At 38.5% G+C, this 16,584-nt stretch overlaps 1 protein-coding gene across 1 annotated transcript in view; it reads left to right on the forward strand.

Moving 5' to 3' along the window:
• Window positions 1–16,584, forward strand: part of DMD (dystrophin) — a 2,292,284-nt gene that overhangs the window by 861,712 nt on the left and 1,413,988 nt on the right. Inside the window, exon 30 of the mRNA XM_056131284.1 lies at window positions 11,091–11,252. Coding sequence (XP_055987259.1) covers window positions 11,091–11,252 — 162 coding nt within the window. The remainder of the gene's footprint in view (window positions 1–11,090; window positions 11,253–16,584) is intronic.

Consider the following 16,584-nt stretch of genomic DNA (forward strand, 5'->3'; position numbering starts at 1 on the left):
CTTGATGCCTTCCATGAACTACCCCATGCCTTTCCCTGAACTGCATTCTAGCTATAAATTTCATCCATTATTTCTTCTGCCTTCCCTTCAGTTTATCAAGTGTTTGATTCAGAACCATGTCTGTCATTGTTGCCCTGTGTGAACCAGAGACACTTCACATCTGAGAACTTTGTGCATCAGACAGAGAATACAGCTTCTTACTGACTGGCATCTGCACTGGATACCTAACCTCAGCTGTCGTGAAAAAAAATTTTCAACCCAGTTTTTTTGAGCTGATAGTTTTCATCTCTGAGCTTGTGTAATGATCGGCATTTGCTTTCTGCTTAGGCTTAAACCATACTGGCAAGGAATGGGTGTGCCATTCCTTTGCAACACCCACCTCAACCCCACTGCCACCAGGGCTTCCATGGCCTAATGACCTGAATTAGAGATGAAGAAATTCAAACATGTGTTTCTGTTTCCTTCTCTTGCATTTTTTAAAAAATAATGCATGTGGTTTTTTTTTTATTTTTATTAGTGAAACACCATGAGGTACAGTTGTAGATTTACAAATTTTTGTGCTTGGGTTTCAATTATACAATGGTCAAACAACCATCCCTCCACCAGCGCCCATTTTCCACCACTACGGGTCCCAGTATCCCTCCCACCCATCCCCAATTCCACCCTGCCTCTGTGGCAGGGCATTCCCCTTAGTTCTCTCTCTCCTTTTGGGTGTTATGGTTTTCAAAAGAGGCATTGAATGGAAATCATGTTTGGTCTATAGTCTACTTTCAGCATGCTTCTCCCATCCTGGGAGGATCCTCCCAACAAGCTTTATTTGGTGATCCTTTCTCTATCTGAGCTCCCTTTTCCCCTAGAATGTGTGGCTGGCCTCTAAGCCATGGAGCAAAATTCCTGGTACTAATCTCCGCCACTCTTGCTTGTTAGTCTTCTGTTTGGTTACTTTATGTTCCCCAGATGAACTCTTGCATTTTTTGAATGCTATGCATGTATTCTGTATACAGAAGACACAAACACAACCTTACTTTGGGGTACAAGCGTGGGTTCCATACGTACAGTCCATACAGAAGCTCTCCTGTCTTCAGATTTTTTTCAGCAAGCAAACATCCTCAGTGGAAACATCTCTCCACCGCTCCACTGTGAAGCACTCTTCCTCTGTCCATGAAGCCATGTTCCTGGCCGACAGCTCAAATATTACTTCTTCCTGCACATTCCACTTGACTTGAGGAAAGACTTGTAACAGTGGGCGCTGGGCAGTGCAGGCTTCTCCACGCCACCCTTTCCATTGCCAATCCCTTACCCAGCCCCACTATCTCTTCCCCATCCGAGGACAGTGTGTGTGTGTGTGTGTGTGTGGTGGTCCTTCACTCCCTCAATTAAGATGCCTGCATTTTAGAGCTGTTGCCTGAATGCATGCTCACTACAGGGCTCACATGCTTCTGTGTGTTTCTTTTCAGTTAGATGCTGGTTGAAGGATTTTGAGTTGCAGAGCTTCCAGGAAAGATGTTGCTTTGCACATGCCTGGTAGCCGTCGGCAGGAGATCCCAGAATGTGGCCCAAGCAGGACCACCCTAAAGCACAGCCAGTGGTACTGAGTTCAGCACATGTGGGTAACCCCGGGATCAAACTTGCAGTGTCCCATTTGCAGGACAGGCATGTTCATTGTTGAGCCATCTCTTTACTCCTGTCTTCCATGGAGGTTAATTTCTTGCTTAACCCCCTGACTCTTGCTATCACAGAGTCCAAGTTTGTAACTAATTGCCATTGCCAACCTTTGTTGTGCTCTCTGACATGAAGGATGATGATCTCCGAGTTATCTTCACTTGCTCAGGGTAGAAAGGTTGAAGTACCACCATTTAGGCTTCTTAGAGAAAACAGAAGCTCCCAACACACTTGGGATTTGGATTTAACTTGACTATGTTTGACCCCACATTCCTAAGAACATGGAATGGGGGAGACAGTATAGCATCTTGGATGCCTGCCTTGCATGCACCCAGCCTGATTTTGATTCCTAGTACCCCCATCTAGTCTGCCAAGCACCAGCAGGAGTGATACATGAGTAGATCCAGGAGTAAGCCCTGAGAACAGTGTGGTAAGACCCCCAAACAACAACTACAACAACAACAATTCAAAACCTTCAGATATTTTAGGATAAGTTGTGTTGGTAGAATACTGTAAAGGGGGCCAAATATCCAACTCTGCTATTCTGTCATTGAGGGTAAATCTTATTATTCCTTGTATTTGGGCATTGGAGCAATTGGGACCACATATGACAGTGCTCTCTGCTTACCACTGGCTCTGTGCTTAGAGGTCATTCCCATACTGCCCAGAGGACCATATGTGGTTTCAGGGATTGAATTGGGATATACCACGTGCAAGGCAAGTGATTGACCCAGGTCCTATCTTGCCCATTATTCTCTTTCTTTAAATAGGAGCAATTTGATGTTTATCATTCTCAGTTAAAGAATACATCCAGAGTTTTGAGCTGACCACATTTAAAACCAAAATACCAGGCTGACTTTTAAGATTGACTTAAGTGAAATGAGTCCAAAAGAGAGAGACAGACATAGAACGACTGCACTAATTTGTGGAATATAAAGTAACAGATTGGGAGACTAACACCCAAGGATAGTAGAGATAAGGATCGGGAGGATCACTCCACGGCTTGGAATCTGGCATCACATGCTGGGGGAAAAGATAGCTCAGATAGAGAAGGAAGCCCAAGTAAAGGGTGCTTGGAGGGGCCGCTATGGATGGGAAATGCATGCTGAAAGTAGACTATAGGGGCTGGAGCGATAGCACAGTGGGTAGGGCGTTTGCATGCAGCCTTACCAGGTTTGGTTCCCAGCATCCCATATCGTCCCCCGAGCACCACCAGGAGTAATTCCTGGACATCGCCAATTGTGAGCCAAAAAGAAAAAAAACTTTTGAAAGTAGACTATAGACAGAATATGATGGCCACTCAGCACCTGTGTTGCAAACCACAACACCCTAAAGGAGGGATCGAGAATAAAAGGGAATGCACCTGCCACAGAGGTGGGGTGGGGGTGGAGTGGGGGTTGTGGGAGGGATACTGGGAACATTGGTGGTGGAGAATGGGCACTGATGGAGGGATGGGTACTCAATCATTGTATGACTGAAATACAGGCATGAAAGTTTGTAAGTCTGTAACTGTAACTCACGGTGATTCATAAAAAATAAATCAATTTTTTAAAAAGATTGACTTAAACTGTTCCATTACTTAGGTAAATTAAATACAACAGTACCAGAAATGAGAAGCTAGTTCATGGATGGATGTGTCTGGTGTGAAGTTCAAAATAATAAGATATTGATAAGATAAGCAGTAGCCTGCTTTTAAAAAACAAGTCCCATGTTATCTGCTCTTCTTTCCTCATTTTCAAGGATTATTAACAACTGGAATGTAAAGTCCTCCCCAGTGATTTGTCTTCATACAGTGCCTGGAATTTCCTTGATCAATGGAAGTCAAACAGGCATGAATCTGATTGATGATTTTTAGGCCACACTCTACTGTGCTCAGAGCGTACTCTTGGTCTTCTGGACTCAGGTTTCACACCTGGCAGTGCTTGGACAACCCTTTGGGGTGTTGGAAATTAAATCCTGGCTGGCTGCATGCAAGGCTCTGCCCACTCTGCTGTCTATATCTCTGAACCCAAGTCTGAAAATATTTTTTCAAATGATATAGAATTTTGAAAAGCCAAATCTCTGAGCATTCCAGCTTATGAAACAGTATCTTCCCATTTTAACTTAGAGCCAATGAAACGGTCCTGATTGAATTATAACTATTAATCACAATTCACATACAGAGTAATTTACAAAGGGGACCGTATTCCCTTGGTTCAAGGGCACCCGGTATGAAAGCAATATGTTTGCTGCATAATTGGATATAAACTAAGGTTTGTGAAATCAGGAAGATATTACAGCAGGTAGGATAGTTGTCTTGCATGCAGCTGACTTGGGTTCGATCTCAGACACCCCATTTGGTTCCCTGACCCCATCAGGATTGATCCCTGAACTCAAAGCCAGGAGTAATCCCAGTGAATCCCAGTGTTTGTTTGTGACCTGCAAACAAACAAAACAGAAAAATCAAGATTTGTGAGTGTTGCTATGTCATACTGCTTATTTTACACTCGTATTCTATTGAGTTCACAAATAAATTTGACTCAGTGAACATCTAATAAAAACTTCCTCTTGAGACCTTCTGCCATCCACATGGCCCTTCACATTTCTATCCCAGACATCAGCTTCCCATGCCTGCCTCCACCATAAGTGAATAAAATATAGCTACAACACACACTCAAAACAGCATCAAAATAATGACACATTTATTCCATTCCTACTTCAAGATCCCTCAGGTACTGGAATAAAGTTACTGTTACAGATTTATTCTAGTTTATCTTAGAAGCAGTTCTGTAGTCTATGTATATGTATCAAATTTCTGGAAGTTGAATTGCTGTCAGTGTAGGGAAAGGAATTCAGAGGGCAGATAGAAGCACTTTTCAGACATTCTTTAAGTTATACAATGATGATTTATTTTGCTCTTTTTCTTTATCTGAAAAAAGTCTCATTCTGAATCTACACATTTCTTCTAGTTTGCTTGCAGTCTTCCTGTAGCAAGAAACTGCACAGAGTTTAATTCTTTAAACTATTTGGTTAATAAGTATTTGCTGCTGGTTAGAAAAGTTAAAGGTAAGAGAATATGTCTTCATAACAATTTTTCTATATATCCTATTTCAAAAGGGAAAGTACCCATATTCCTAATTCATTTGCAGTCATGACCTTATCTATCACCTCTTAAATGAAATGCAAATTATTATAATGCACATTGAATTTAATAAGTGTAATAAAGTTATATTGCTCTTCTGATGAAAGATGATTTATAGAAAGTGATTTGGATAATTTGTTTAATTTTCTCCTATTTTTGAACCTGGATACATATTTTACATATGTTTATTTTCGTTCAAATTCCAGTTTCTGTTTCACATAAAATATTAATTCATCCATGCTTTCTTAGGCTTTCTGTACATTGCCAGAACTGTTTGTAATTTTGGGACAGAATAGTTAACATAAAAAAAATTAGAATGTGAGAAAGGGTTAATTCATGGTAGATTATATTATCAACAGAACAATGTTTGTTCCATTGAATGACTTTTAATATTGGCATTGATGACCTAAGGTGCTTATTCTGCATGTGACTCACCCCTCCTTTTTCCCCAGTACCACAGTTGGGTCCCCTTAGCACCACCAGGAATTATCTCTGAGCACAGAGCCAGGAGTTAGCTCTGAGTATCACCATGTGTGGTCCCTAAGCTCCCAGAACTAACAAAATAATCACTATTTTCCATTATATTCCCTTGCTAAAAAAAATTAAACCATTCCTTTTATTTTGCAGAACCTTATGAGGAAGTGTCATTTATTTGAATGTCTGCTGTTGACTTTGGGAGTAAGGGACTTGGTTTACTTGAATCACATCTGAGCACTGAATTAAAAGTTCATTTAATATATATATATATATATATATATATATATATATATTCCTTGGTTACCATTACTGGTATTCAGTGATCTACTTTTATATTTTGTTCGTGACTTCTAGTCTCTTAAAAATGTCTTTTTGTCTCTCCTATTTGCTGCTTCTTTCTACCTTTATAAATATTCTCACTACTCATCAGTCTAGCTAGCAGTATAAAATACCCTTTTTTTGTATCGGGCCTATATCCAGCAGTACTCAGGATTTCCTTGTGGCTCTGAACTCAAGTGTCACTCCTGGGGTATCCAAGATAAAACCCGGGTCAGCTGTTTGCAAGACAGTCTGTTTACAAGGTCAGGTCAGCTGTTTGCAAGACCTTACCTCCTGTACTATAACTCTTGACTCCTGATCCCTAAATTTTAAACCATTTTTCTGTGGTACTGGGATTTGCAAATCTGCTAATCCCATTTCCAGTTTCCCATGCATGCATCATTCAACACCACACCTATCACCAAAGAGCTGGCCTCCCTCCACCATTGTCCCGGGGAACCCTCTCAATCCACCCACCCCATGTGTAAGCTTAGTTCCATACAAACAACCTTCAGGTCAATGACTTAGACCATTTGTTAGTCTTTTACTATGTTTCTTTTCTCCCCTACATGTAGGAAAGTTACCCCTGTCTTGTGCGTGGAAGTGGGATAACTATGTACAAATAGATGAAGATAGCTAATCCCATGAAATTCTACAGAACTCTATATCAATGTTTAAAGAAACAATATTTTATAGTTATGTACATTTATAAAATATTAGAGATGATTCTGTACTAATACATTTTAGAGTTTACATGACATAGGTAAATGTAAATGTTATTAAAAGTGTAGAGAATTAAAATAGAAATTCATGGGGAGAATCTGAATAGGTCTACAGAAGTACTAAATGAGTTTTATCCTAAGAAAGGAAATATTGGCTTACACTAGAAGATATTGTGTCACTGATACTTAAGCATCTATGTTAATAAATGAAAAATTATAGTAAAAATATCTATGGATATTAAAAAACTTAATCAGATATAGAACACACTGTCACTGTCCTCGCGTTGTTCATTGATTTGTTCAAGCGGGCCCAGTAACGTCTCCATTGTTAGACTTCTTGTTACTGTGTTTGGCATATTGAATACTCTCGGTAGCTTGCCAGTCTCTCCAAGAGGGGCAGAGGAATCCAACCTGGCTCGGCCAGGCTGGCTGCGTGCAAGGCAAACACCCTACCGCTGTGCCATCAGGGGGGCTGGAACGATAGCACAGCGGTAGGGTGTTTACCTTACAGATATAGAACATTCTATATAAATGAGACACGAATTCCTTATTGAAAATATATAAAATCCCTTAGCTAGCTATATATGTAGATTAATCGAGTAGAGGACAACCATACACACCATAAGTGAGTGCCATACTGAGTGCCACATGCTTGGAAGTTTGTCCTGTCCTTTACAGAATCTCCTTTAATGCTTCTTGAAAATTGGTTTCAAGGTTATGAATTCCCTAAGCTCTTGCCTGGCCATGAAGCTTTGTATCATTCCTTTAGATCCGAATGACAATCTAGCTGCATAGAGAATTCTTGGCTAGGTGTTCATTTAGTTGAGTTTTTCTACTGTATCCCTCCAATCTCTTTTAGCTTCTAGAGTCTAATTTGATAGATCAGCTGTGAATCTTGTGGGATTTCCTTTGTATCTAAGTTCCTTTTTTGATCTTTCTCCTCTCAATATTCCATCTCTTGCCTTTGGTCTTTGTCATTCGAAGTACAATACATGTTGACGTTTTCTTATCTGAGTCTATTTCTGTTGGGACTTTTCAAGCCTTTTGTATTTGGTTACCTATATTACAGAATTCTGGAAAGATCTTTACTGTGATTTCTTCATGAAATTTAGCTCCCTGGCTCTCAGAGACTCAGATCGTTCTTCTATATTGTTCCTCTTGAACTCATCCTAGAGTTCTGTGGTGTAATGTTCATTTCTTTTCAGGCTTAATTCCATCTTCTGTTGTTTTCAAAACAGCAGTTGAGGGAGGTGCTGGAGTGATAGCACAATGGGTAGGGTGTTTGCCTTGCACACTGTTGACCTGGGTTTGATTCCCAGCATCCCAAATGATCCTGAGCACCATCAGGAGTAACCCCTGTGCATCACTGGGTGTGACCCAAAAAGCAAAAAAAAGGAAAAAAAGCAGTTGAGCAGTTTTTGAGACAACACAGGTCAGATAGGAAGAGAGTCCTGGAAAACCCATCTATCCAGTTTGTCATCAGAGTCTGCCTAATAAGATATTTAGAAGTGGAAGGAATCTTGTACCATAACTACTCCAAAGAGTTTTGAATTGGCATCAGATCTTTCTACACCCCAAGAAAATAAAAAGAAATAAACGTTATCAGTCAGATTTTCTTATTGACCACGTGACCAAGCAGAGAACCATCCCATATAAGATCAGTTCCTTTCTTGTCTCTTAGGCCATTTTACTTCTTTCAGTTCTCTAAAAATCTTCAAAAGAGAAAAGAAGAAAATTTCTAAAAATAACGCTGAGACTTGATGTGAGCAGGAGCATCGTCCTCTCCTGTTCAATTATATTAAAATTCCACAGATGTGCACTGAAAAGGGGTTGTTTTGCCTTTAGCAAGATAAAGGAGCAGTTTGAAACAAAGCCCAAGCAGGTAATTACTACACACTGTGATTGAAAGGATTCTTCTGCCTCCTGACACAATGGTGGAGTTTTTTTTTTAAATCATTTGAGATCCATTTCTTTGGAGAAGCTCTGGATAGGCTATAGACAGTCTCCTGTATGATGCAGAGAGCCCTGATTATAGCCATGAGCTTGTGCTGTCTGAATTGCTATGTGATGTAACTTGTATTTGAAGTTTTGACTGAAAAAAAAGGAAACTATTTGAATTAGGTACAGGGCAGGGTCTGGGTCATTGATTTGGACAGAGAATTTTAATAGAAATAGTTTAAAGGTTGCTCCAAATAACATTCCTTCCTATTTTACACTTCTAATAAAATACAAAAAGAACAGGAAGATCTGGTCAGCAAAGAATACATCTCAGTGTTGCTGAACCACTTTTTTTGGTAGGCAATGTGCTATTACTTTAGCTAATCTATTTGTTTTGTCCTGGCCTCTTGGAACCCTTCTCTACTTTCTTTCCCATTAAAACCTGTATTTTCCATTCATCCAGTCATAAATTTATCTATAGTTGTTTTTTTTTTTGTTTTTGTTGTTTATGAGCTTGTCTTGAGCAAGGAACAAGACAGTTGTAATCACAGAGCTTATTAGTCTAAGTTTCTAGCTTAGATTCTGACAATAAGAGTTTGCACTGAGGTGAAACCACCTGCTCAAACACCAAACATAAGAGAGAATGGAGCATGTTTAGATCATCACCTGCAGGGGAAGAGGTTCTTTGCTTCAAAGTTAAACCCAAAGGGTGAATATGAACTAAGTTATAAAAAAGGTTGAGTATGGGATGTTGCTTGGAAAATGAAATTGCCTGTTTTAAGTCCAATCCCAGAAGAACATAACATTTGCTGGAAAATGAAAGGTAAAATTACTTTATAGCTAGAGCAAAGAGTCGAGAACTCCAGCATGGAAAAGGAGCGATGTTTCAGGAAATTGACTTGTACCATAGGAAAATTAGGATTCATGAACTGATATTAAGTAGAGAACCAGAATTTTCTTTTAGAGAAAACTTGCTGTATGGCATGGGGCCCAGGTGCATTGCATATGTAATGTCATGGGTTCCGGACCCAACATGCCACCCCATGCTCCCACTCTACAGCATAGTTAGGAGGAGCCCTGGTGCCACCTTGCTCATATTTCTACAGTGTGTAGCCCCCAATAACTTAATAAAAAGTTTTATGGTATAAAGAACACATTGTTATTTGCTTTGCAGTTGAGGTAACATAGAATTCCAGCCAAGAATTGGGTGACTTACTTGAGGCAAGAAGTGATATGAACTTCAATTGGAGTAAATAATGACAGTGGGGAGAGGAGAGAAAGGATGGATTCAACAAATTTTATCAGATAGAAGAAAGAATCATGATTGCAATACATAATGATGAAGAATGTGATAGAAGGCATATGCAGAATTATGACAAATAAGGCAAAGATGAGTGTCCGGCTGCCAAAATTTTAAAAAATGCAGAGAAAGGGCAGAAACAAGTTGTGGGGGTTAGGTGAGAAGGCATCTAGCAAGTCCATGTTTGGCTCTGTTGTAAAGTTTTGTTGGATGTAGGGCATCTAATGGGAACATAAAATTAGGGTGATATGTATGCAAGTGTTGATATCAAGGGAAAAATAGAGATTGTTTGAACATGTTCAAACAATCAAGTTCAAGTTTGAACATGTGTAATGTAACTTAAACTAAGTTTAAGGGTGGAATGAGAAGAAGTCTCTGAAAAAAAAACTGCAGAGGATTTGTGATGCATGTGGAAAGCCTGGGTGTGCTCATTCCTTGCTACCTTGTAACAAGACTTGAAGCTTCTTTTGCTATGGTCCAGAGGCCTTATAGCCTTGGTCTTACTTGAGTAATACTGTATTTCATATTGGCTTCTTTAAAGACTGATGCCATTTCTCTGACCTTTTGAAAATAGATAATTTTGCAAGTAAGATCCAACTGTATATTTCTTATATACATTCAGATGTTCTTTAAGAACTGGACTGTTTAAAAACAACTTGAGCATTGTGAGGGTATTTGGATTGTATTTGAAAACCATGTCTCGGCATTCTGTAATAAGTGAAAAGCTTAATACAATATATAGCTTCAGGAATTCTGGATAAATTGCCTGACCCATTCCTTGCATAATAACTCTTTGAAAGGTGAACAGATCCTTGAAGGGAGAATCTGCAATCTGTTCAGCGTGCTATTTATACTTGAAAAGTGTTAAATTATCCTAATCACACTTATAGTAACAATCAAGATTAATTGCAGCTATATTAGGATTACTTATTATTTGTTCTACTTCAGCGGTAACACAAATCCAATTGTACGTGCAATTTTCATAATCCAAATTGTGAAAGATAGTATGGTGGGGGGGAGAACATGCAATAGTGATCACAATATTATTTAAAATAAATCCTTACCCAGATGGTTATCTGCAGTTCTCTTTTTGAAAAGAAGCTGTATCTGAACAGATTGTATATGTGTCTCCCTAGTGGAAGTGGATTATCTATCTTGAATTGGATTGTGATGACGATGACCCTATTCTAAGTAAACCAAATCTCTTCAACTATATAATGAGATCAGGAGGAACAGTTCACCGGAGAATGACAGACTGCAAGGACTGAGATCAGTTCACTAATATATTTTTTTCCAACCTCTTTCCTCAATGCACAGGATCCTTTGGCTTTGTTGCGCAGCAATTCCTCATCCTATTCTGTGTGCTAATTCTCACTTTATTTTCATTTTGATCCTTCGAGCTGAATGAGTGGCAGGAAGCTACGGAATCTGTCGTATAAAAAGGTGATGGCGGAAGAGTCTAGAGTCTTCACTTTCTTTGTAGCCGGAATGCAGACGATATGGACATGAGTAAACAGTTCACTGATTCATTCTTATTTCTTCTTTTCTTTAGGCCGTGAAAAGGCAAAAGTTGCTTGAACAGAGAATCCAGACTGCACAGGAGATTGAAAAATCCTTACACTTAATTCAGGAGTCCCTCTCATCCATTGACAAGCAGTTGGCAGCTTATATTGCCGACAAAGTGGATGCAGCTCAAATGCCTCAGGAAGCCCAGGCAAGTCAAACTGGAAATGAGCTTCAGTTCTTTCTGAACAAGACATTGCTGAATTTCTAACTTAAAATCTATTCAGCTAGTTGTGCAGAGGGTTATTTTATTGACTGATTCGATTACTTGGAGGTAAGGAGCAAACAGCTCTAGATTAGTAGTTTTAGATTTACTTTTGAAAGTTAGTAATGGGAGAACTTGAAATAGAGACACCTTAAAGGCAAGGCCTCTGTCACACTATGTTTGCAAACAGCACAAAGCCATAGAAGAGCCAGAGGAATGTCAGTTCGAAAGAGACTATTTCTTACCAGATTTTTGTTATTTTGGGAGATGCGGTGCACAGGACTTTCTCCTCGCTCTATCCTCAGGGATTGCTCCTGGCATTCTTCAAGGGACCATGTGGGGGGGCCTGGGAATGCAAAACCCTGGTCAGCTGCCTACAAAGCAAGTGAACTAACCACTCTACAGTCTCTCGGGCCCACAGTTCTTAATATTGTTATGAATAATGTAGTCTTCAGAGGAGCAGCTTATATTTATTATCCTAGAATCACTAATTACTACATACTCATTATATTTTTCTAACAATTCATGTGCTCCAAGTTAATAACAAATTAGATATATTAATTTTCTCACTGATTTATGATCGTGCTGTTTGGACCCCTGTATTCACACGTGCAGGCAGCCACACTTTATTTAGTTAAAATTATGAAATATGTTAAACTAGTTATTTTAGAAAGTTGAAATGATAATTAAAATAGGTCTCCAGTTTGTTTTAGAAAGTGGAAATGGTAATGAAAGTAGATTCGGATTGACTGTATGCAGAGTTAATTGAAGCTTATGCCCACATTAGCTTCCGCATCAGGAAATATTTTTAAAATGCTGTTTCTCTCTTTAACTAACATTAAAATATATGTAGGTGTATCTTATGAAAATGATAACTAAGGATAGCTAAGGACAATATTTTATGATATAAGGAACATTAGCTGGTTATATACCCATTTCAATGATTGTGTACCAATCGATGGATGGGTCCTCTTTCAAGTTATTTTGGGGTTTAAATGTTGAATTTAGGACCAAGGGATAGGACAGCTGAGAGGATGCTTGTATTACATGCACTGACACTAGTTCAATCCCTGGCACTCCATATTTTGCCTGGAGCAATTTCAGAAATGATCCCTAAGCACTGAATCAGAATTAAACCTGGAGTATCATTGAGTATGGTCTCCCAAAGAAGACAGCGTTGGATCGATAGCTCACAGTTATGGTGCAGTTATCTTGCAGTAAGACACAGGTCAGTTGGTGAAGTTAGAGCATCAGTGTGCACATAGCACAGGTCATGTGATCATACTGTCTACATCTGAGTAATAGGTCTAAGAAGTGTAGATTCAAGGCAGAGTTGATAAAGCCCAGAGCAGGCTGTTTGCTCTGGGATGCGGGGCATTATCTCCTGAATATAAAGCAGAATTGGTCAGGGAAGGAAAATTTGCACAGGATCCTGATTATCAAATCCTTAGTAGAATATTTTTAATGGTACAGTAGTTCTAAAATACTTTATAAGTGGACATGCATTTCACACCCCTAATAGATGCTTTTTTTCCAAACTTAGTTTTCTGCTCAGATACTCTGACATGGAATTTGAGTCATATCAAAAGTTTATAGGAAAATGTTAGAAAAATGCATTATGGAAATGGGAAATTGTTACTGAAATGCGCGGTTATGAGCTCAAGGCAGAGTAGTACTGCATCTATTGTAATATTACAGTGGTATGAATATGGTATAATGTTTGATGAAAGACTGCTCATAACTTTCTGAATTGAATGAAAGGAAATTTGGAATAGTGTAACTATTAAATATTGAAGTTAGAAGTATGTACTTGAAAATATGAGTTAAGTTTTGAGGCATGTAGAATAAAAGCATATTTGATAAAGGGAAAAATTAGTATTGCCTTAGAAAAATGAGAGCTTTTATGAGAAAAAAATCTCATTGACAAAGTTAGAGTATGGAATCTGCAGTGTTTTATTTAAATATGAATGTGGGTTTTATAGACATGAATATCATACGCTAGATTTCAATGACATAATACTATGTTTTTAAATCAAATTAAAAATATTATAGTAAAATATGAATTACACCAAATGTTTGCAAATGACCTCACGCAAGCAAATTAATGAATTTCAAATCTACTTGAAAAATGGGATTTAAGTGCACTACCATGCTCAAATCCTTTCTCGTGCATTGCTGGTTGCACCTGTGTTTCAAGGCAATTATTGACTTAATTCCCCAAATGGTAATAGCACAATATTGAAATAGAAGGACTCCCCAAACCCACCAATATATTCTTCTTCAAAATTTTAGAATGACAATCAAATGAGTTGTTTTTCAAAATACATTTAACAAATACTCAGAGGATTGTATTTTCTAAGTCAATCTGAAACTACTTTGAAAAATATGAGTAAAGAGCTAAGATGTTTCTTGTGAAGAAAAACCATTAGGTCAGCGTGTAAGAAATTGGTGTCACTTATAATGCTAACAAACTGACCCTCTTCTAGAGTCTTTGTGATTAGAAGATTTATTCAGTACTTTGTATTAATAAGAACAATAAAACAGTAAGTCCTTCACACTTGCAGAACTGTTCATTGTTATTGAAAAGATTAGTAGGCTTAGTTTTCTTTTCTCAGAACTGAATAGGATAAGATGAATGGAGTGACAGTATTTGGTCATCTAAAATAGGTGCTCAGATTTTTTGCCACATCCTGGTTATAGAGATTTGTGGATATCTGACTCCACCGTGTGGTATACTGGAAGTTTTGCTACTAAATTTTAGCTTGTGAATAGAGTCTATTTTTGTTCTGGATTTTAAGGTTGTTTTCCATTCTTGAACACGAAAGATTCTCCATCTTAATCAAATATATGTAATGTATATAAATTTATGGCAGGAGTATTTTTCTTATACATAAAATTATACATATATATTTGCGTTTATAACAGTGATAAAATGAATTTTCACTCTTTCTGCATATAAATTAATAAGTTATGTGCTATAATTCCAGAAATACAGCCTCTCATTTGACATAGGATTATAGTTTACTTTTTAATGCTATGCCTTGAAGTTTTAAATGAAAAGCTTATCCTTTTAGACTGTAAGACTACATATATCATCAGAGCATATGTTATCATGATCTTGGAGATTTTAGGACTGGAGAGATAGTACAGAATGTTGGGCACAGCCGACCTAGAATCTGTTTCTGGTACCCCATATGGTCCTCCAGGAGGAAGCTTACTTCAGATCCAGGAGTAAGCCATGATTATTGCTGAGTGTACCCCAAAGATGTGTGTGTGTATATTTTATATATATATATGTGTGTTTGTGCACACCTACATATATGCATATATATACACACATGCAGACACGCGTGTGTGCATAGTACTTGCAATATTGTCAGTTGTGCATAGTATTTGCAATATTGTCAGAATACTAATAAGTATTTCGTTTCAAAAAAATTGCCAGATTAAAGTCTTATATAATATGACCAAAATATTAACTGTCTTATGATAGGTCATTGAAAATTCTATTTAGCCAAATACAAAATTAAGATAACATATTAGTGATTCAAATATAAAACGAGTAGGTAAAACTTTTTTAGATCCCAATGATGGTTGGAACGGATCACTCTGAATAGGAGATGTGTGCTGAAAATGGGTAGAGGACAAAACAGGATGGCCTCTAATAATCTGTATTGCGAACCATAATGCCCAAAATAGAAGGGAGGGAGGGAGAGTGGGAAAGGGGGAGAAAGAGATGAGAGAGAGAGAGAGAGAGAGACAGAGAGAGAGACAGAGAGAGAAAGAGAGAGCGTGACTGCCTTAGAGCCAGGCTGGGGGTGGTTACAGGAGGGATATGAGGGATATTGTTAGTAGAAATATAGACTGGTGGAGGGATGGATTTTGGAAAATTGTATGACTAAAGCTCAATCACAAAAGCTTTGTAACTGTATCTCACAGTAATTCAATAAAAAATAACTTTAAATAAACAAACACAAAACACACAGAATTAATATCCATATATGAGCAAAAACATATGAAAAGCAAACAAAATAGGGAAATATTTGTTTTATGTGGAAGTAGAACTTAAGAACTATTTCAAAAAGGATCTGATAAATCTTTAAAATTTGGTAGTTGTTAAGAAACAAAGGCATGCGTATCCATGTTGATGTTGGCATTTTCCCAAAGAATGTAATGAAGCTCAGTGATTTGGTTTCCTCCCCTGACTCTGGTCACGAAGTCCCAAGTCCCTAAAATGCACTCCCAACCAATCTTGTCAGAAACTGTGGGTAAACTCCATCAATGGAATAGTTTTTAATCCCACCCTGGATATTCTAGAATGCAGTCACAATGGGGAACAGCTTGGCAGAGTTTAGTACTAGCAAAGGCTCAGTACCCAGTTCCATTCTTTTTTTTATTTCACCTCACCTCTGTGAAAGATTCTCACTGAAGTGTTTTGAAGGCAGGGAATGCCAAGATCACCCTAGGCTCCAGACTATAGAAAGGGAAGGAAAGAGGGAGAGAAGTGGCAGATGAAAAGCAAGAGGGGCCAGGCTAGGGATTAAGGTACAGAGGTGGTGTTAAGGAATGGTAGAGCCAAATGTCCAAACCACGAAGTCACCAACACTGAAATCAAGAGACAAACTTTAACAACCCAACTCAGAAAAGTGCCTATCAAGAGGGCATGCTGGCATAGGTGCATAGGGGTGGGAACTTGGGAACCTGGGTGGAGGGAAGTTGACGCTGGTGATGGGTTCAGTGCTGCAGTATTGCATGTCTAAAACTCAACTATGAATAACTTTGGAAATCATTGTGCTTTAGTAAAAAGAGAAATGAAAAAAAATTCAATGAGAAGGGTTCATGGGGGAAGCCAAGCTGTTGGTCACTTCCCATCCTATTTTGGCAATGCAATTGTTATAGGAAATTAGATAAAGGTAGAAAACCTAGCTAAGAAACCATCCCCTATTCCCGTATGAATGAGTGGATTTAGACAAATAGAATTTCTTTTTTTGTTTGTTTGTTTGTTTGCTTTTGGGGGGGGGGGGACCAGCAGTCCTCATGACTTACTCCTAGATCTGTGCTTCGAGCTTATTCCTGGCAGTGCTTGAGGATCAGTACTGGTGGTACTCAGGGAACCATATGGTATGTCAGTGCCAGGATTGGACCAGGGCCAGCCACATACAAAGCAAACACCCTACCGATGGCAGCATCGCTCCCACCCTGTACAAACAGAAGTTTTATTATTGATATTTAATGATCAGTTTGGCATGATTTTATTCTTGTCAACATACTTTTTTAT

The sequence above is a fragment of the Sorex fumeus genome, unplaced genomic scaffold (genome assembly GCF_029834395.1).
Source record: "Sorex fumeus unplaced genomic scaffold, SorFum_2.1 ptg000086l, whole genome shotgun sequence".
In the NCBI taxonomy this organism is placed as follows: domain Eukaryota; kingdom Metazoa; phylum Chordata; class Mammalia; order Eulipotyphla; family Soricidae; genus Sorex; species Sorex fumeus.